The 23,033-nt window shown below is 35.1% G+C and overlaps 1 protein-coding gene across 3 annotated transcripts in view; it reads left to right on the top strand.

Annotated features, from left to right (window-relative positions):
* GABRB2 (gamma-aminobutyric acid type A receptor subunit beta2) overlaps positions 1 to 23,033 on the top strand; it is a 292,384-nt gene that overhangs the window by 233,696 nt on the left and 35,655 nt on the right. For 2 of the 3 annotated variants that reach the window (XM_065873312.1, XM_065873311.1), the window contains exons 6-8: positions 2,400 to 2,537; positions 4,166 to 4,318; positions 7,980 to 8,224. In XM_065873312.1, the coding sequence (XP_065729384.1) occupies positions 2,400 to 2,537; positions 4,166 to 4,318; positions 7,980 to 8,224 (536 nt within the window). Of the gene's footprint in view, positions 1 to 2,399; positions 2,538 to 4,165; positions 4,319 to 7,979; positions 8,225 to 12,560; positions 12,675 to 23,033 lie in introns of all 3 variants that reach the window. The other variant, XM_065873310.1, reaches the window with a different exon arrangement.

Below are 23,033 nucleotides of genomic sequence, written 5' to 3'. Positions count from 1 at the left end.
TTGACAGAAGTCTGTATTTTATTATAATGTTTCTACCTATTAAATACCCATTAGGCATCTCCTCTACAGCTGTATTGAAATGCCATTGATATTCCCATGCCTCTGCTTACAGAGAGCTTCTGTTACAAGATTTGTAGTGATGAATAAAAGAAGCTAAATACTGAGGAAAGGAAGCTGGAGGACCAGAAACACACCCTTCACTAGTTTATACTTAGTCCTCTGTTGGCAGTAGTGAGTTGACTTTTCCCTTGTTCTCTTCTTTCAAAGATGGCTGCATTCTAGAAAACTGTTGCCTCCTTGTTTCATAAATACCTTTTTTTGTTTATACACAGATTCAATTTTACAATACATTTCTAAATATCTAGCTTGATTCTAGGAGAAAGTTGACCCTCTTTTTTATTTTAAACTGTTTTATGAATGGTGGGGTTGTCATTGACTCTAAACAATTTCATAACTGAGAGATGTGTACAGATAACCAATGACAAATGCGACTTAATTTGAGTTGACGTTCTGGACTCTGAGAGTTCCCATGGCCACATTAAGAAAGTTGCCATCTTAGAAAAAGGGCAGTTATACTTTGGGACAGACACCTGAGTTCTTAGGTTTAGGTAGCGAATATTAATGGAGTAGATTAATAAGGAGTGAGAGCTCTTATCTGAGAATCAGCTTGCTGTGTCATTCACTTAACAGGTGGGGTTTCCTTTAAAGCCAAGAGTAATTTACTTTTAAATCTAGTTTTCTATGAAGAAAGACATTCTCTAGCAAAACAAAGGCTCTAAGTGAGATCATGCTAATAAAAATGTTGGCGTTCTATAATCTATTTAAACTCCACCATCTCTATTACAATTTATGATGTTTGCAAATAAATAACCCTGTTGAAAATCATTAGCTATTATCCAAAAGCCTATTGTTAGGGAACTGCAAGTTCAAGTTTTCAAAAACTCTTCCAAAAAATCTGTATATCTATTATCAGATAAAGATGGCTACTCTTTTGAATAAAGAAGACTTCAGATTTCTAGAAAAGTTAAGACAACGCCTGAGCTATGCTATGGTTGATATAGATTCTCAAATTGAGGGTAGTGTAGTTCTTTGAAAAATAATTTGCTTCCACTTTTTTGGAGATATGACTTTCTCTCTTTGGAAGAAATGTGGTTTTTTGGAAATCATAAGAGCTAAGAATCAAAGAATTGATGTTCAAATCCTCAGTGTTAAACTAACTAGTTACATGTCAAAAGACAGAAACTTAAGCAGTTTTCTCATTGGTTTTATTGCTTTTGAAATTGGAGGAGATTCTCTGTGCTGCCTGCCTCCTAGACTCGTAAAGATTCAGCTATCTGGGTGCAAATGTTCTTTGAAGAGATAAATGTGATATACAAATATAACGAATGCTTTTGGGGGGATTTGTGGGGGATGCGTGAGTTTGTAAAATATTGGTATTCACTGGATTTCATTGCATGCTTCCCTGTACAGCATTGTTTGCAATATAATATGTGTTTATTCACTGCAGTTATATGTGTGCTTACTAATTAGAATACGTGTGTTTGTCCCACTCTACCCCATGGATTGAAAGGATCATTATAAAAGAGGTCATGTTTTTATTGTGCAGAGTCCTATCCCCAGCAACTGCACTGACAAGCATAGTAGAGTCCTATCCCCAGCAACTGCACTGACAAGCATAGTAGGTGCTCAATAAGTAATTGTTGGATGAATGGAGCCAGACCCCCTAAATGCACTGTGCATTTGTGGTGTACACTCTACATTTGTACTTACTCCTTAAAGCTGCTGGAAATTATATGTTGTTTTGAATTTTTAGGGCATTTTTGGGGGGTTTAGATATGCTGCAAAATCAAATTTGGAGATCATGTCTATGAATGTTAAAAAATTAATGACTCACTTCTTCATAATCACTTCTCTTCCGACTTAAAATCCAAATATTTTGTAATTCAGGTATTTTGTATTGGCAGGGGGAGGGTTTGGTACCATTTAATACTGTACTGATAACTTAAATGATTTTTCTCTTCTTTTGTCTTCTCTTAGAGTACAGTCCAGGGTTATGTGATAATGTGATGCTGTTTGAGAGAATGAGGTTCATAATCAGATAAACCTAGGTTCAAGTCCCAACGATACCACTTCCTAGTTACAAGACTTAATAAAAGCTGTTAATTTCTCTAAGCCTTTGTTGCCTCATGTGAGCCTAATTATACTTCCCCAATGGGATTATTGTGAGGATTAAAGATAGTAATATACTTAAGGTGCTTGGCGTGATACCTAACACATAATAACCTTTAGCTGTAGCTATTATCGTTTATACAGTTCATTTCCTAAACAGTTATTTTTTTCTATTTTGTTTGTCTTTTTTTTGTGTATCTGTATATGTGTTTGTGTGTTTCCTTTTACAGATGGATATACAACTGATGACATTGAGTTTTACTGGCGTGGGGATGATAATGCAGTAACAGGAGTAACCAAGATTGAACTTCCACAGTTCTCTATTGTAGATTATAAACTTATCACCAAGAAGGTTGTTTTTTCCACAGGTTTGTATCAGGGCAAATAGTTAAGAGAAAAGGGGCTTTATTATATTTTGCCAAAAAGGTTCACTTATATCAGGATCAGGTCCCAGGGAAGGATGGGGACTCTGGAAGACTTAGATCTGCTGAAAATGCTCAGTTCCCCAGCAAGCCCATTTGGAACCCATCCATTTACTTTCAAGAAGGCACCCCCAGCAAAGCAAATGTCTCTCATGCACAATCATAATTCCTTGAAACATACTGAGGACAGCCAGGTCATAGTTCACTCAAGTCTGACCACAGTGAAATTCTCTAAACACAGTAGGGTGGGAGGACTTCACATTTTTCTCAAAGGGTAGGACTTTCTTTACGTAGCCTTACCTACTGTTTTGGAGCTAAAATCTTTTCCAGATGTTGAGATTATCCTGATACATTTACCATTCTTATTCTTCCAGTATTGAGGTCAGACTTGTTTTCATCAGCACAGATTTTTAACAAAAAAGCCCAGGAATGCAGTAATTTGCTCCATACTCATTAAAAGAAGAATAAGTCCACAGGAATATCCCTCTTTATATTTTTCTTATTGAAATGAATTCCCCAAGCACAGAAATAGCTAATACAGTAACTGTAGATTTTGAATTGTCTGCTAAGGACTCAGGCACTTCCTGTCCCTGAAAACTACTTCAAGCAAGAATACAAAATAGCCTCCAGCTTTGCAAAAGAAACAACAGAAACTTTTCTTAGGTTTGAGGTTCTTTGAACCCCTGAGACACTATAGAAATGAGTTTCTACTTAAAATATTTTTACTTTAATATTAATATACTTGCTTCAGTCCAAGAGGGCTAGACAAGGCTTTCAGTTAGTAAGAATATCCCCCCCCCCGCACACACACATACACACACACACACACACACACACTCACACCATTTATCAGTGTGACTCTTTTAGGTTGTAAGACTGTATTCCGTTACATATCTCATTTAAAATGTAATTCCCCAGGTCCCCACCATCAAAAGACCCAGCTTCAAGAATCTTATCCTTAGTTATATCTCCCACAAACATTGCTCAGGAAAAGTGACTCTCCACCTTTTGGTGGGTCAGGAATCCTTTGAAAACTTTGATGGAAGCAATGAAATTAGAAAAATTACTGCATACACATGAAAACCTTCACAAAATTTCAGGGATTTGCTGCACTAACTGCAGCCTTGCCACTGATCCTCGCCTTAGAATGCATCCTGGGGCTTCTGAAGAGATTTCTTTCCCTATAATCAGAGTGTGCAGCCTTATTCTTATATACATAAATGTACAGGATGGACTTGCTGAGAAACAGTTAAAGGCGGAACAAAGGGACTGTCTCAAATTGTCTTGTCATCACAGTTGCAGAGAATGAGAACCTTTGATTCAGTGTAGGAGGCTGAGGAGGGAAGAGCTGGAATTCTTTCAGTTACTGATGAGTGTGGAATATATTTAACACTGAGTAAGTCCTGCTAATTAAAAGCCCTGTTTTCTCAGACCACTTTTGCAGAAGAAAGTGCCCTTCACCAGGAGCTGAAATTGAGTTTAGGAAAGATATACAAACTGTTTATGGGCCTTTAAAGAAAAGTATCCTATAAATATTGATGGATAACGATGATGTTTTAAAATTGTCTTTCTAGGTTCCTATCCCAGGTTGTCCCTCAGCTTTAAGCTTAAGAGAAACATTGGTTACTTTATCCTGCAAACGTACATGCCATCTATCTTGATCACTATCCTCTCCTGGGTCTCCTTCTGGATTAATTACGATGCTTCAGCTGCAAGAGTGGCATTAGGTAGGCATCAATCTGACTGCTTGTGGAGTGTGCCTGTGTGTGCGCCTGAGTACACGTGCACTTTCCTTACCCTCGAGTTTGCGATGCGTGATGAGACCGGACTGCGCACATTATAAGAATTTGGCTATGAGACGTTGGGTGATCTGATTCAGCGTTAAATCGGTTAAACACAAGTTAAAACTCTTTCATGTCAAAATTAGTTAACTATGTAGCTGTCGGTAATGAAATTAGTCCCATCAGCTTGATATTTTTATTGAAGCGTAGTTCATGTAATATTGCTAGATAATTGTTGTTTTTATCTGTGTTTCCTTACCTGGGAAGAGCTCTCTTCCATCTTTTTTTTTTTTATTTTATTCTGAACAAGAAACAGAGAAATGAAATGTGCAGCTAATCAATGAGCAGAAAATTCTGAAGTCTTAACTAAGACTTTGGGATAGCATGGCAAAGGGCAGGAGACAACAAAGTAAGAATATTGGGAAATCATGCCATCACTTATCTTATGCGTGATGTTTTTCCATCATAACACCAGAGAAAGAGAATAAATTGTATTTCATGAGCACTTTTATGTTGCTGACTCCAGATATAGTAAATGTATGACCTTTTATGCAATCTTTATTATTCTGAGTTTTGACTAATCCCTTTAAATTTTGAGTTAAGTGCTTCACCAGTATATCTCAATTAAATCATTAATTCCTTAACAAAGTCATTATGCATACAACAAAAATTTTTTGAGCACCTACTATGTGTCAAACATACTGGGCACTGGAGATAAAGCCAGTGTCCTTCTGGAAGTTACGTTCTAGCAATAAAAGGTAAAAAAGTAAATTTATTTTGCATTTAACATGCAAATTATATAATATGGTAAACCTGTAGAATGGAAATAAGCAAGGTAAGGGGGTGGGTATTCTAGGGGTACAGTTTAGAACAATCAGGGTAGACTTCATTGATGGCCAGTGGATAAAGACTTGAAGAAGATTGAGTCACATAAATGTCTGGATGAGAATATTCCAGCTTGATGAAAAGGCCTTCAGGTAGAAACATGCCAAGCAAGTGAGCAAGGTGGCCTGTAAGGCAGATGCAGAGTGAGTTCAGGAGTAGAGATAATGTCAGGGAGAGGGGACTAAAAGATGATGAAATGGTCCAGGGGCCATACTAAAAGTTTTGCTTTTATTCTGAGTGAAATTAGAGCAACACTGAGCAAAGAACTGACATGATTTCAGATACAAAGGGATAACTTTGGCTGCTGTGTTGAGATTAGATTGTGGTGGTTCAGGGATGGAAGGAGAATTAATTACCTCCTGGACTGAGTCAAGTCCCTGTGATATATTCTCTTAAAATACTATAGACCAACCTTGGAGACCAGGCGCAGTTATAATTTATATTTATTTGGTTTGTGATGTTCATTTTCCTCGTGGTACTGAAGATACCTTGGAGGAAGGTCCATATCTAATTTTGCTTCCATTATATTTGTAGTGTCTCACACAGTGAATGGTGTCCAGTAAATAGCTGCTGAATAAAGTAATGAACGGAATTTGTAAATATGCTGTTATTCCAAAATGAAAATCTGTTATCAATTTGATGCCTATTATAGGACTAATACATAAGTTATTTACTTTTTGAAAGAAAATTGTCAAATGTCTTTTATGTGAGCAGTTTATTACTAGGTCAGAAACACCTTAACATGGGATTTAGATAAATAGTAAAATCAGTGTTGTCTGTTTTATAATATAAATGTAATATTCATGTCATCCAAGATAAGCTCTAGATGAAATAATGAAGAGAAAAGTAAAATTGGAAAATGTGTCAAAATGACTAACATAGAAAAGATGTGAGAACTATAAAATACCTAGATCTAAAGTATAACCATATTTTTTTGGCCATGCTCAGAACTGGATGCTCAAATTTATTTTTTCTGTATCTGTTTCATGAGCATATAGAAAAGCAAGGCAAAAATTATGATCTTATTAGAGAGAAAAAATTAAATCAGAAAACATATGTTCCTGAAAAATAGAATTGAAAATTAACTTTTGGTCTGTGTTATTGGATAGTGTTTAAGGGCACAGGTTTCTGAGTCAGAGACACCCCAGTTCAAATTTTGACTCTGCAGCTTCCCATCTGTGTGATCTTGACCTCGGAGCTCTGTTTTCACATCACTCTTTTCCTACAAAGCTGGACCTTTGTAGGAAACTCAGGGCTCTGGACTCCCACTGCTTTTACCCAGCGTATCTCTGTCTATCCCTCCAATTGCAGCTTTGGGGAAACTACTCCCCACTGTTGGAGATGTTCCCTCAGCTGGACTAATAGTAATAACCTGACATAGTGTGGCGTTTCCCATAGAGTCTTGTAATACTTCTATATTATTTATCTGTGCATTATGTGCCTACATTCCCAACCCAGAAACACGAAGGCTAGACAGCTGCTTCTCTGTTACTCTCCACCTCTAGTTTCCATATTTTTTGCAATCATTGTTCATATCATCTGTTTAATGCATTCATTGAGTTCAGTACTTTTACAATGATTTTAATTTATTTCCCCTTCATCACTTACTTATTCTGAAAAACTCTCAGCTGGTATTCTGCTTCCTGTCTTGCACGCTTACCCTCATGAGCGTCCTAAATACAGTTTGTCCCTGATACCTCCCTACTGGAAGCTGGTCAGTGGCCTCACATTGCCTTCAATTTTAAGTTCAAGTTCTGCATTAGGTTCTGTGTATGTAACTTTCCATTATGCAGCCCTTATTCTCCACTTTCCTCATCATCCTTCCCATCATATCCTATAATGTACCCACGTTGAGTTTCTTGAGATTCTTTTGATGGGCTGTGTACTTTCACCCCCACAAAGCACCCCTTTAAAAAAACTCGGGCTTCCCTGGTGGCACAGTGGTTAAGAATCCGCCTTCCAATGAAGGGGACACAGGTTCGAGCCCTGGTCCGGGAAGATCCCACAAGCCCGTGCGCCACAATTACTGAGCCTGCGCTCTAGAGCCCGCGAGGCACAACTACTTAAGCCCGTGGGCCTAGAGCCCATGCTCCGCAACAAGAGAAGCCACCACAATGAGAAGCCCGTACACGGCAACAGAGAAGCACCTGCTCGCCACAACTAGAGAAAGCCCGTGCATAGCAACAAAGACCGAACACAGCAAAAAATAATAAATAAATAATTTTTTTTTTTTTTAAATAAATAAATAGACTCTCTCCACCACCAATGCCCTTAGGTCTACTATCACTTTTGACCTCCAGGTTTTGTTTGCCTGGGTAACTCCCACTCATTCTTCGGGACTCAGCTCTGAAGTCTATATTTCCTGATCTCTTCCCTGCCACATCATGGGCTAAACTAGGATCTTCTCCATATTCTCAACTTTCACCTTACACACATGTCTATCATAGCATTTAATTCACATCTCTAGCCCCCCACTAGATACATAACTATAAATATGAAAATGAAATTAAAGGCAATGCCCCCCAAATGATTAATGTTTACTATAAATTAATGATTTATGTATATTGCCAGGGCCTATCACAGGGCTGCTGTATAATAAGTGCCTGGTATATATTTTGCAGTATCTATAAACAAGTAAAAGAATACAGTTAACCTTTCCAGCTATGATGAAAGCAGAAAGGAAATACAAACATTATTACTCTAACTCTCTCATTTTTTACAGGAATTACAACTGTGCTAACAATGACCACTATCAATACCCACCTCCGGGAAACTCTCCCTAAAATCCCTTATGTGAAGGCCATTGACATGTACCTGATGGGGTGCTTTGTCTTTGTTTTCATGGCCCTTCTGGAATATGCTTTGGTCAACTACATCTTTTTTGGGAGGGGACCTCAACGCCAAAAGAAAGCAGCTGAAAAGGCTGCCAGTGCCAACAATGAGAAGATGCGTCTGGATGTCAACAAGGTAAGTTCAAAGGGCAAAGCCCTCCTTGCTTCTTAAACTCATAGAAGAATGCCTGCAATATAGGTTCATGGCCTTGTTAACAAATGAGAAAACCAAAGCCCAGGGAAGAGATAATTAGTGATGGAGGCACAATTAGGGCCCAGATTTATGGCACAACATTTAGATGCCCTTTACCTTAACACTAGGGTGGCCCAAACCATAGTCATCTGAGAACCACCTTTGTGACTTATTCCATATATGAGTATAATATGTACTATTATTTACTTTATGTTTATTTAAATTTACTCACTTTATTTAAATTTATTTTTAAAAAGGAAATTTCATATCACTTAAATCAGTATTACTTGCTGGAAGATAATCTTAAGTATAATAAAAATGAAACTATGTTATTAAATTCTAGGTTATACTAGATAAAGGCTCTAGGCCTGAGCTCTGCATTCCCATTGATTTAAAAAGGAAATAAGCATGTGCAGACAGGTGCTAAAGACCCACCAGCAACAACCTGAGACTTTGTTCTTGAAGTCATCAGATGGATAGAAAAAGAAGTGGAAGGGAAAAAATGAATAACTTTCTTTTTAAGTGACAGATAATTATTTAATGCCTTGCACATGTACTACTTAAAATCCTTGAAGCATTTGAGTACAGGAGGCTACCATGTTGCTTAAGTCAGGCATAGCCAAAGAAAAATTCCTACACAGTTGTAAATCCAATTTATTCTTGAAGGCAGTTCCCAATTTTGGGTGCGCAATTAAATGACTAGGAAAGCATTAAAAAATACTGAAGCCTGGGTTTCATCCCCAGAAATTCTGATTTGATTGTCCTGGGGTATGCCTGGGCATCATAATTTTTTTTAATTCTCCAAATATTATTCTTATTTGCATTCAAGATTTAGAATCTCAATTTTGAGGCTTTCGACAATAGTTCCAATAGATCTAGCCATCTTTACTCCCAAAATGTGACTTCACCTGGCTTCCTGTTATATAACTTTCTGCACTGAACAGAATATTTACATATGCATTTTCCCATAGTGCAAATTTAGGCGCTTCAAAATAGACAAAAAAAACAAGGACTTATTTTAATATCTGCCATAAATAGCGCTTATAAAGTAGTGCATAATGTTGGATTTGGTAAATAGTTCATAGTGATGGAACTAGGAAAATAGTAATACTTTTAAGCTATCTGGGATTTTTAACCATCCAATAATTATTGAATTTACATTTTAATATTTCTAACTTCAATTTAATTCCAAGGGTAGCACACCATAAATAATGATATCAAATATCATTATGATATTCATAATGATGCAAATTTTAGGAATGGCCCTTATAAGCCAGTGAACCACAGGGTCTAGGAAGTTGTCAATCTCTTTTCAGTGCTCCAGGTCTCACTTATTGGAATCTGTTAATAGATTCCAAGGTAGCATTATGACTCTCTCGGGCTGTCAAATAGAGAATGCTTTTTAAACCCATTTTACAATTTTCCTGATAGAGTACCTTTAGTAAAGAAAATGAACAAATAAAACAATCTCCTAGGACAGCAGTTTGAAATGAGTCTCAATAAATTGCCTAAAGCAAAGCTGGCTTAACATCTGATCTCTCTTCACTTTCACCTACCCTATTTTTTCATACCAATTTGCATTTACATAATAAATTTAAGTACCAGAGAGTGGCAGTTTTGTAGCAGACTGAACCTGGAGAGCTTCAGGTAGTTTTAAACTCAATGTACTGAGATGGAGGTAGGGAATGGTTCACTGGGCAGGTACCCCATAGTGATGCAAAACCCATCCATCCTCTTGGCTGAAGTTGGATCCACAATTCAGAGCATAGAATGAGAGAACAAAGAAGATACCAGAATGCTTCTAAGTACAGTGGTTCTCAAATCTCAGGCCGTTTTGCCACCACGCCCCCCCACCCCCGTCTGAGGATCATTGACAATGTCTGTAGATGTTTTGGATTATCAAAACCAGGAGGAGGGGATTGCCACTGGTATCTAGTGGGTAGAGGCCAGCCGTGCCGCTAAACATCCTACAGTGCATTGGACAGCCTCCCCATAACAATTATCCAGCCCAACACGTCAGTACTGCTGAGATTAAAAAACTCTACGCTAGTCCAATCCTCCGGTTTCAAACTTGAGAAAAATGTAAGCTACGTGTCCTATTCTTAAAACTCTTTAGCACAAGTGGAGCCTCTTCTTTCTTTGATCAGTGTGCAATAACATCATGGTATCAGGAGTTATCATTTAGCACAGTAGTTCTGAATAGATATTTTAGAGTCAGTCAGGTTTGGTATTTACCCTCCATTTAGTAGTTGTGTGATAATGGGGAAAAAAAGCCTTTCTGACCCTTTAGTTTCCTCATCTGTAAAATGGAGTTAATTCCTCTCATAAGTTATGAAGTTATGATAAAGTGTAGAAGATAGCATAGTCCCCAGTATATGATAAGCACTAGGTAAGTGATAAATATTAACAAAATATTATAAACGATAAACATGATTACTTTTCAAAATAAAATTTACAGTCTCCAGACCTATTGGCGATACTTGCTTGTGCGTTCTACATGCTCTAGTATGTAGGATGCAGTCCTATCCCTAAAAAAATATTACCTACAGAGGAATGTTTCACTTTGGAAGTTTTAAAGTCAAAGCAACAAAATCATTTTTCAACAGGTATTAGCTGTAAAATCAATAGCAAGCCAACTACAAACTTGATCAATTATTTCTTAGGCCAGAATACTTACAGCCATGTTGATTAGATTTTTTAAAGGTAGCCATCTAACATTCCAGGCTCCCCCTTTTTTTTTTTTTCTTTTTTTAACACAGCATGAAGGGTTAGAGGAGACCCACAGAGGTCTCTGATTGCACAATGCTTTCTTTTGTGTCGGCATCATGAATAATGTCACTCTATTTCTTATCAAGAATGTTCCTTCTTTTTAACTGTAATTCTACAGTTTTTTTTTTAAAAGATCAGGCACATATAATCAACTAAGTATTGTTGGATGCTCCAGAGCAATCAGTCACTAGGAGAGGGATTGACTTTTTCTGGTTCCATTGATGGTTTCCTAGAGACAGAAGCAGCATGTCATATGGTCTAAAGTGATTTTTAAACTGTTCTCTGTCCTGAGGGCAGGAGGGATGAAAATGGGAAGCCCAGCCAGGTGGGAGCCCACTGTCACTCAAAGGCATGCTTCCACATTTTTCTAATCTCTTCCCTGTATGAAGTTTCCTGTAAGTTCTTATTTTAACAAGAGTTATCTGCAGCTCTTAAAACAATTCTTAGTCTGGCGTTTAACTGATGGAAAAACTAAGGCTCTGAAGGAAAGTTAACTATCCAAGGTTGCATAGCAAAGTTAACAAGATTTCTGAGATGATCTAGGTTTTCTAGTCGTTATCCAGTGTACATTCCTCTGTGCAAGCAAGTGAAAAAATATAAAATTTAAAAGCTGATTCCAGATTAGTCTATATATTCGGTTCACATCACCTAAAAAAACCCGTCTGTCTACACATGAGTCCGTAGCTGACAAGCCTTGTTACTTTCACAGTTGTGAAAGTAACAATTTGTCCATGCGACAAATTAAATTGTTAACTACTAAGATTTTTAAAAATAAACCTCAAACCAGTAAGAGTTCTACTGAATATTTTTCTTCAGTGTGTTCAGGAGTAGCTAAAAAACTACAGTCTCTTTTTCTAGTGTTAGGAAAGCTCTCCTATTATACCTTGCATTCTTCTGTTGTGTGTGTGTGTGTGTGTGTGTGTGTGTGTGTGTGTTTCCTTATAGGATTTTCTCTTGATCAATTTTCCCACTTTTCCTGTTCATGCCTTCAATTTTCAGTGCTCCCTTTTTTTATTTTAAGCTTTATGTTGTTTTCTTGTTTATTTTTCTGCCAATAACTAGGTGTATATATAGTTGAGACTTCAGTTACTTCTGTCTTTTCACCACCTTGATTCTTGCATATCTGAAATGCCTCCAATATCCTTACTGTATCGAGAGACCCACAACCACCAGTTTTCCCAATAAAGCTGCACCGAAAAGATCTACTGGGGGGGCATCCTTTATTCTGCATTCATGGGTGTTGGAGTCTCTGTGTTGTCTTTATCCATTACACCTAAATTTTTGGTTAAACAGAGCACTAAGATCTTTTAAATTTATTTATTTCTAGTGCTTGAAACTAGATTTTGTAAGTGATACATTAAAAAGAACTATTTAGAAGTTCTAGTCTCTGTTAGCATCGGTCTTTCTAGAGACCAGTAGCATTTATCTATAGCCAATTTACTTTAACCACCAATTCTAATCTAGTGGCATCAGTCGACTTAATTAGCACATTCTCTACTTTGTCTTCCAGATTTTTTATAAAGATATTAAACAAAATGGGACCCAATATCGATCCTTGTGGGACCCAACTGGAAACCTCTCCCCAACTAGACGGACTACCAATTACGATTTCTCTCTGTATACGGTTAGATAGCCAGTTTTTAATCCATTTATTTGTATTTCTGTTAGAGCCAATATGTTTAGCTGTTCCCTTTAAATTAATGTATGGCGTTTTTGCAGATAACCTATGGACTTGTATCCTGAGACGTGGGGATACGTTAAATGTTTTCATGAGACCATAATGGGGTTTTCCTGGGTTTGTTTTTTTTTAATGTAGTTAAATGTAGTTATGATGTAGTTATGATGAACCTAAGCTTCAGTGTTCCACTCATACATTATTGTTGTGCTAAAGAAAGAAAACGAGCAGATCGTATTCTTTTCATTTGTATTGAGAGTATAAAGTATAGAGTATCATTATATACTCTGGCATTTCTTAGTTTTCTTGTTGTGTTTCTTTGGGTTGGTGGAATAGGTGGAGAATTATACAGTCCTTCCGTAGGTTGGCTTAGAATTCAGGAACCTATATTTTCTGCCCTAGATCATTCACTTGTGTGTGAGAATGTTATGTTTGCATCAAGTCCTTGTTCCTTTATTGTTATTTATATTTTAGAAATAAGTATTATCTCAGCAGGTCCAGTGTTGTTATAATAATAGATAAGAGGCAATAATTGAGATCGTTTCTTGACAATGTTCTTGACTTAAATGAACTCCAAAGAAAGCCCATTGGGGGCTAAAACTTAGAGTTTAGTTTCTGAATCCTCATGTGTTTACATTTCTTAATTGGCAAATTGTCATTCACATTACCCGCCAAATTGGAGGAGGAAGATGGTGATTGTCACCATTCCACATTATCATCTACTGCCTACCTCTCATTTGTTTTCGTTCTATTTCTTGGTGAGGCAGTGAATGATACTGAACGCTGTGAATCTTTCCTATGAGGACTTGATGCCAGAGAAGCTGCCATTATTATATCTTGAAGTGTCATGTTCTTCCTTAGTTTTGTGGCTCTGACCCCAAATTCCTTGATTCCTCATTGTTATTACCTTTGGGGTGGGAAACAGTTATGGTTAACCTCTTAAATTGCTAGTTTGTTTTACTATTTTAAGTTGTTCTTTTAACTTCATTACTTGTTGTGTTATATGTAGCATGAGTCTGATAAATGATATTAGGTAGATTCCAGGAGAAGAGGTGTTTGAAATTTTGTTACTCACTATTTTAGTCCCAATCCCCTGCTATGTCTGTGCTCTCAGGCTATCTCATTTGTGATGTTGCTGCGGTTCTTGTTTTTAACTGAAACCACTATTGTTGAAATGGAAGTAGACTGATTTGATTGGGCAGTATTCTGGGTAGAATGCTAATCATTTAGAAGAAAATATGTCTGACAGTTGGAGTTCGGGTTTATGATGAAAATGGTTGAAAAATAATGTATTTTCCAAAATCAAAATCAGAGTATACTGCATGATTGGTCTATGACTGGGTAAAAGTTACATGAAAATTCAGGAAAATCCTCAGATTATGAGAATATTTGAAAGAAAATTTGCCTCTGTTGTTCTTGTTAGCTAATGGATTGAAAGTTAACGATACTCTCGGATGCCATGATTTGGACCCTCATTTGTCAAGAACTCTTTCTCTCTATTTCATAAAACATTATGTTAAAGAGAATGATTTACATTGAAATATGAATCTTAATGTCATCTGCCTTTATACTTTTCTTTGTTGGGTGTGTCTTTACTCTGTCTTTTTAATTCTCTTTTAAGTTCGTATTTAGAGTATGAAATAAGGGCCAGTATTCAAAAGTTTGAATGATGAGCTGTTAAACCTGTAACCTGCAAAAGCATTGAAATGTATTTGACAATCCTCAGAGGCAATAGAATGCACTGGGATGATGGTAGCTGTTAGAATCAGACTGAACTGGGTTCACCTTCAGGCCTGGTCTTCTGTGAGCTGTGTAACATTACACGTGTTTAACTTTTCCATCCTTCAAGTTCCTCAGCTGAAAACTGAAACAATAAGATTTTGCTTCATGGAGCTACTGAGAGGATTAAATGAGATAATTTGTTAAGGGCCTTATACAGTACCAGACATAGAGCACTCCATAAATTGTTGCTATTATTCTGGAGATGGTAGCAGTGTGTATCTTTCTCAATTTTTCTTTTTTTTATCTCTATTACTGTTTTATGAGTGTAAAACTAATTTATGGTCAGTCTTTTAAAAAAAATGTGCAAAGGCAATGAAAACCAGCTGTACTCCACACCCAGATATAATCATTGTTAGCATTGTCCTTTTTTCACACTTAATGACATACTTTTATACAAATAATTATGCTCTACTATTGTGTGTATGCTATTTTCTACTTACCTGTGTCTTTAAACATCAGTATAAGTATACATCATTTCTAATAACTACAAAATATTTTATTGAATGTATACACCATAATCTATATAACAAACACTTATTGTTAGACATTTACGTTGTTTCTAAGTGTTTTTTTTGTTTTGTTTTGGTTTTTTTGTGGTACGCGGGCTTCTCACTGTTGTGGCCTCTCCTGTTGCGGAGCACAGGCCCCAGACACACAGGCTCAGTGGCCATGGCTCACGGGCCCAGCCGCTCCGCAGCATGTGGGATCTTCCCGGATCGGGGCACGAACCCGTGTCCCCTGCATCGGCAGGCGGACTCTCAGCCACTGCACCACCAGGGAAGCCCCTCTAAGTGGTTTTTGATTATAAACAACTAAAATAAGTACCCCATTGCTGACATGTTTACACACCATTGATTCCTAATATATTTCTTAAAGTGAAATTTCTGAGTCAAAAAGTATATGCTTTAAAATGGTGATACATATTGCCAAATTGTTCCCTAGAAAAGTTCTACTATAGTTTACATACCTACTATGAGAGTGTGGCAGTACACACACACACACACACATACATATCACCCAGCCCTTAAAATGATGAAGAAACAGAAAACTGATGTCTAACTGCTTTCTGTTGTGAAAAGTGTTAGAGAAATGGAGATCATAAGAATCCAAAAACCCAGGTGCAGTTTTTCTCTTCTCTGTCCAAAAGCCGTAAAGGATAAAATGGCAATGGAAAAGCAAAACAAAAACAACACCCAACTAAAACTGAAGCTCTGCAGAGAGACAGAAATGCATAAGGAGGGCCAATGTTAGTGCAAGCAAAATCCAGAAGAATCTACCCAAGCTGTATTTGAGCAAATAGGAAAACCCTATAGAAAGGTCTGCCTATAAAATGAAGCATCTAAACAAAGAATCAGCATGGCAACTGTGCAGGAAAACTACCAAATGACATTGTCTCTCCCTGCTCTCTTTCTCTCTCTCTCTCTCACTCGTTCGTAGGGAGAGAGAGAGGAACTCAGCACGCAAAAGACAGATAATGACCCATTAATGGAAAAAATATTTCAGGATATATTAAAAACTTTCATTAAAAAAGTGTTTTTCTTGCAAAAATTGAAAGAGAATATGAAACAAAAGATGAAGGATGAACAATTTTCGTAGACACTAATAACTGCATCTAAAATAGTTAAGAAAGAAGATCAATATGGCAAAAAAATCAAGGCAGTAACACAAAATTCAGGCTGTAGAAAATCGTGCCAAATACAGAAAAAAAGAGATGTACAGTTAGAAACCACTTAGAGAAAACATAATATACAGGATAGGTACAGCAGAGCAAACATGCAGAGCCATAATGTTGGTGAAGTATAGAATGGAACAAAAAGCAAATAGAAAAAAATATTTAAATCTGACATCAATAGCTGATTATAATAATGATAATGATAAATACTTCTTGAATGCCATGTATATGCTTAAACACTCTCTATATATTATCTCATAACATTAGTCATTATTACCCTGTGTTGTAGCAGTTATAATTTTATAAATGATGAACAGAGACCCAGAACATGTAATTAATTTTCTTAAGGTTGAACAGCTAAAAAAATGGTTGAACAGAAAATATGACTAGAGGATACACTCTAACTACTATGCTATACATTGTGTGTTTATACATACCTGTAATGAAATTAATCAGTAAGCCAAAAGGATATACTGGGTTCTAAGATAAAAATTATATAATACCATTGCCACCTTATTATATTCTTCTAAAATTATTAAACTTCCAGTCAGAAAAAGTGACCAACAGGTAAGGAAAAAAAAATCTCAAACTACTCCACGGCAATATTAAATTTTATAAAACAATGGAAAAATATTACAGGGTTCTGAGGGGGAAAAATATAACCTAAGAATATTATTGATATTATTTTAATGCAAAAGAAAGACAATCTATCCTCAATATGCAAAATCTAAGGGAACATAGCATCCATGCGTCCTTATTCAAAGAAAACTATTATAGCTTAGTATAAAGAAAAATCTAGCCCCCAACAAAAGAGAGTCAAAGTAAGAACTTTAGAACAGAAAAAGTCAATATATGCTAGCATGTAGAGCTAAAGATAACATGTAGAACTAAAACTATACAACTCCAGAAATTAAAGTTGTAGAATAAAATATAATTGGAATATTTTTAAATATTAGATACTGAAGATATATAAAAATAAAGCAGGATGGTATTGTTGATGAGGGAGAAGTATTTGTTTTCTAATTCACAGCAAGGACTCAATAATTACCTTTTATTCTTGAGTTTATGAATCAAGAATTTGTAGATTAAGGATATGTTTAAAATTAACATAGATAACTTCTATACAACAGTGTTTCTATTATAGACTTCCTTAAGGTCATTTGGGATGCTTGCTTAAAAAGTAGATTCCACCTGAGATGTAAATCAAAATCTTTAGTGGAAGAGATCAGCTTTCTCAGATCTTTATGGTATTACACTAAAGCATGAAAATCTGAGTCATTATGGTAGAAGAATCAAGAACTGACAATTCATCTTATAAAAACCTCAGAGAAGAAGGTGGAAATAAACTAAAGAGAGATGCAGAGCAGCATTATTTACAATAGCCAAGATATGAAATCAACCTAAGTGCCCATCAATAGGCAAATAGATAAAAAGATGTAGTGTATATATACAGTGGAATGTTACTCCTCCATAAAAAATGAAATATTGCCATTTGTGACAATACGGATGGACCTAGAATGCATTATGCTAAGTAAAATAAGTCAGAGAAAGACAAATACTGTATGATCTCACTTGTGGAATCCACAAAACTAAACAAAACAATATGAAAACAGACCCATAGATACAGAGAATAAACAGCTGTTTGTCAAAGGGAGAGGGGTGCCCATACCCCATGGGCAGTACAGATGAAGAGTATTAAGAGGTACAAACTTTCAGTTACATAATAAATAGTTATGGGGATATAGACAACATAAGGGATATGGTCAATGATATTGTAATAAACTTGTAGGAGGACAGATGGTTACTTGACTAAATGTGGTGATTATTTCATAATGCATACAAATGTCAAATCATTATGTAGTGTACCTGAAGCTAGCAAAATATTATATGTCAACTATATTTCAGTAAAAAAAAGATGCAGATAATGTAGGTAAAGTTAGACATCAGAATAAGGATAAGGACAACTAAAAAGCAAATGTAGAACAGGAATTAAGATAATAGACTTAAGACCAAGGTTGTCTTAACTGTTTTAACTAGAACATATATCAACTCACATATCAAAAGAATAAGATTCTCAAATTAAATCGAGAACTAAACCCAATAAAATGCTATTTATTAGAAATACTTCTAAAGTAAAAGTATGGGGAAAATATTCTAAGTAAAGTCACAGACAAAAACAAATGAGGTAAATACAAATCCAAAGAAAATAGAAGATTGACTATTATTACTCTATAAGGATGAATTGAAGTTAAAAATTATTAAGACAGAAATATAATTATAATGTAAAACAAAGATATAATGATTGGTTAATAATTCATACATAATTTATAAAACTAAAATTGAAATAGCATCTAAATGAACTTAAATGATTGGAAATAGAGAAAATGAAAGAAACATTAAGCAATATATTTATTTAATAAAGTTTATTAGTTGTATAAACTCATTTTTATACAACCATGTATCAAAGGTACAATAAAAATTAATTTGAAGAACATTTGGAAAATAATGGCAGCTTAAAATACTACATAATTAATCCTAAGGGATGTGGTTAAAATAGTTAACAGTCAGAAAGTTGTAGTTTCAAATACATCTCTAGCAAGTACTCTAGCAAGTACTTTTAAAAGGTGAATATAATATTCAATTCAAGAAGTTAAAAAGAAGAGCAAACCAAACACCTAAAAGTAGAAGGAAGTAATTAAGACAAATTGTAAATTAACAAATTAGAAAATTAAAACAAAATAATTTACAAGTAAGTCAGTTATTTTTTTAAAATTTAAGTACAATAGGCAAATAATTGACCAAGGAAAAGCTTATTAAAGAAGAAAAGAGGGAGCCAATGTGGTAAACCACAATAGAAAATTTTAAAACATGACAATTACATAGAAATGTGCAAATAAAAGAAAATTATGCAGATATGTTAGAAAATGTGGTAAAATACATGACATCCTTAGAAATTCTAAATTAGCAAAACTGACCCTGGGAGAAAGAGAAAACAAAAACAGATTAATTACCAAAGATAAAACTAAGATAATTGACAGAAAAATTTAACTCCCACTGCAAAGGGTCAGCTGGCCTAGAAAGTTTCAGCAATAAGTCCTGTCAAATTTTAAAAAGCAAGTACTGGGACTTCCCTGGTGGCTCAGTGTTTAAGAATCCACCTGCCAATGCAGGGGACACAGGTTCGATACCTGGTCTGGGAAGATCCCACATGCTGTGGAGTGATTAAGCCCGTGTGCCACAACTACTGAGCCTGTGCTCTAGAGCCCTCAAGCCACAACTACTGAGCTCTCATGCCACAACTACTGAAGCTTTCACATCTAGAGCCTGTGCTCCGCAACAAGATAAGCCACTGCAATGAGAAGCCCCCGCACTGCAATGAAGAGTAGCCCCCGCTCGCTGCAACTAGAGAAAGCCTGTGCACAGCAACGAAGACCCAATGCAGCCAAAAAAATAAATAAAATGAATAAATTTATTTTTAAAAAAAAGCAAATACCTCCATTGGTATTTAAACTCTAGCAGATCGTAGCAGAAAGAAAGAGGAACTTCCAAATGATTTAGAAAGTAATATAACATAAATAAGGTGCCAAAACCATATCTAAAAAAACACAAAGGTACATAAAGGACACTATGGATCCACTTCACTAATGAATATCAGTGGGGGAAAAAATAATCTTTAAATTAACTTATCACTTTGAATCCACAGAATACTCAAAGCAAACTACAACATAACCACATAGTATAATTTCAAAATAAAAATATAGTATTATTTACCATATTAATAAGTTGAAAAGGTGAAAAGTTTTTCATCCTTTTAATAGATACCAAAAGGTTTTCAAAGGTATCTATTGAATTCAGTATTCATTTTTAGTTATAAATTTAAAATCCCTAAGGAAATTGGGAAGCAATGGCTATTTCCCTGCTGTGGTTTCTCTATTTATCTATGTAACCAGAGGCTTTATCTGTTACCTTTTGTCTAAAGGTGGGACAGTAAAGACAGGAACAAGAAATGGATGCTCACCATCACCACTATTATTTAACTTTTTCAAAATTGTTAGCCAGTGAAATTATATGAGAGAAAAAAAGTAATGTTAGAAAAGGAGGAAATAATAATTGCACCCTTAGCAAAAAGAATTACTTTATTCAAGCAAAATCCAAGAGAATTAACTGGGAGGAAGCAAGCTTTAGAAATCATAGCAGAAGTATGGGAAGTTTTTGTAACTTTTCTATGTAAGGAGTATATAAACAATAATGAAAAATATAATGGAAAGGAGGAATAGAGCCCTTTTACCAATAATGTTTTTAATGAAAGCCATCTTTGTTTAAAAAAAAAAACCTTATTTTTTAAAAAAGATAACATTTTAAAGGAATTGGTTATTTCTAAACTATTCTATGAGTTTAGTGTAATCTCAATGGGCCTCATTTTGGAGTTTCTTTTTTTAGTGGTTTGTTTTAGAAATTTGAAACAGTAATTCTAAAATTTCTTTGAAAGGAAAAAATTATAGAAAAAATCAGGAAAATGAAAAATAGAAAGAAATGAATAACTCTACAAGAAGTTTAAATAAATTATAAAACCACAGTGATTAATGTAGTATAGGACTACATCAGCACTCTCTAAATAAAGCGAGTAGAAGCTGACTTGGAAATATAATAAAATTAAGTTCTTAATAAAAGTATCATTTCATATCTTGGGAACATGTGAATTATCTCATAAATAGCAATGACAACTGGATGACCATTTGGGTATATTTAAATATAGTACCATATAACTAACACACTCCTTCCTCTGGATTAAATTCTATATACATCAAAGATCTAATTTTCTTTTTAAAGAGGAAAAGGCAGAAAATCACACATAAACATTTTAATAAACATATATAAGGTAAAGCAAGGCAGAAAATCCAGACTCCAGAAAAGAATTAATATTTGACCTTGTAAAAATGTTTAATGTTTATACTTTTCTTTCTCTCTTACCATTCCTATCAGGTTAACCTCTTTCCACAAGGAAAATTTTTTTAAGCTTCTTTCTGATTACATTTTTAAAGCACAAGATTATTTTCATTTACATAATACTTAAAAACAGAAAGTAAAAACCCATCTGAATCTCACTTTGTTCCCTGGGGGAACAAAGCAACAATATTTTGTAATAATTTTTATAAATCTCTTATGTCTCTTTGTGCTTCTATATGAACATATCCTCTTTCTCACTTTCCCTTCAGCAATATTGATTATTGATTGCTCTTTACAATTTATTATGGGTCTATCTTATTTTAACTTGTATTTCTCACATTTGTTAAACAACTGAGTAACTTTTCATATATTTTTGTGCTCTTTGAATTGGCTTCCCTATGAATTGCCTATGATTATTCTTATCCATTTTCTTTGTTTTCAGTTTCTAGAGTTCTAAGCATAATAAATAATTAACCATTTATTAGTATGTTACATTGCAGATATTTTTCCCCAGCTCTCATTCATGCCATACTGTTTTTAATTTTTGTATTGTCTAATTATGTGTACTTTTATAATTTCTGGGTCTTCTGGAATAGATAAAAATTCCTATTGAAACTCTAGGTTAGACATGTGGTCTTCTAAATTTTTCTGAAATTTTTTCTTTTTATACTTAATTCATTGTTTCATGTTTTACATTTGATCCATCCTGAGTACTATGTTATTAGTAGTACGGGATAATGGTCAACTTTATATTTTTCCAGTCACAAAACCAATAACACAAGATTATTGCATTATTTTATTTTTAAAATTTGTTTCCCTAGTGGCTACATTTGGAGGATGGGATAGTAGGAATACTTCTGTTTGTCACTTTATATATTTCTATAGTGTTTAAACTGTTACAATGAGTATATATTACTTTTAAATTTTAAGAAAGTGTATGTGTGTGTATGTATACATATTCCCATCTGATTTGCAAGTACGATCCTATGATCCTTTATTACATTCTCTCTTTCTCAGACACACACATACTCTTACCATGCCTTCCACACCCATACACATACACACCACACACAATCCCTACTTTTCCCAATGCTTCATGTATTTCTTAATCAGAATAACCCAAGGTAATTACATATAAATAGCACATCCTCATTTCTAATTACTACTGCTTATATTATAGTCTAATAATAATTGCTGGCAAAAAGGAAAAGGCGGGGAATAAAGAAAGAAAGGGAGAGAATGGTCTGGATTACACAGTAACTGCTCTGATCTGGGACTAGCCAAGCCCTTGCTGTCCAGCTTTCTTCTCAGTGTTGTCACCAGAGAGTCAAGATTCCACTGACTCAGTTAGACAAAGAGACCTCGAATATTTTTTCCAAGCTTTCATGTACCTGTAGCAACAGTACTCACAGCTTCCTACAGATACAGCTGCCCATCAACAACCATTAATTTTCTAATAGTGCAGTATACTGAACCTCAGGAGACCCAGGATTCAAGTTTCAACTCTGACACTGAAGCCATATTTGTAATATCAGAGATGTAAAGCTGTCTTGTAAAATAAGGATATGATCTCTAAGATCTTAGCAACCTTAAAATCATACTGTTCTAGAATGTTTACCAAACATTCTGGCCTAAAAGTCATTAGTCTCATAGCCTACTTTCAACTAAACCTACTACCATTTATTTCCATTACAAGCAATTGCTTGCTAACTTAAAATTTACACACACTTGCAATACATATCATACCTTGTGGTTAAAAACCATTTCCTTTAACAAGTTTCCCTTTAAAAAACAATGAAAAATATTGATAAAGAGAAATATGATAAAACAATTTCCTGGATTAGGAAAAACTAAAAGTACTTTAGATCCAACTACTAGCCTACAAATAACTCATCTAAAAAGACATA

Source organism: Phocoena phocoena, chromosome 3 (assembly GCF_963924675.1).
Source record: "Phocoena phocoena chromosome 3, mPhoPho1.1, whole genome shotgun sequence".
In the NCBI taxonomy this organism is placed as follows: Eukaryota; Metazoa; Chordata; class Mammalia; order Artiodactyla; family Phocoenidae; genus Phocoena; species Phocoena phocoena.
This window is presented reverse-complemented; position numbering and strand designations above follow the sequence as displayed.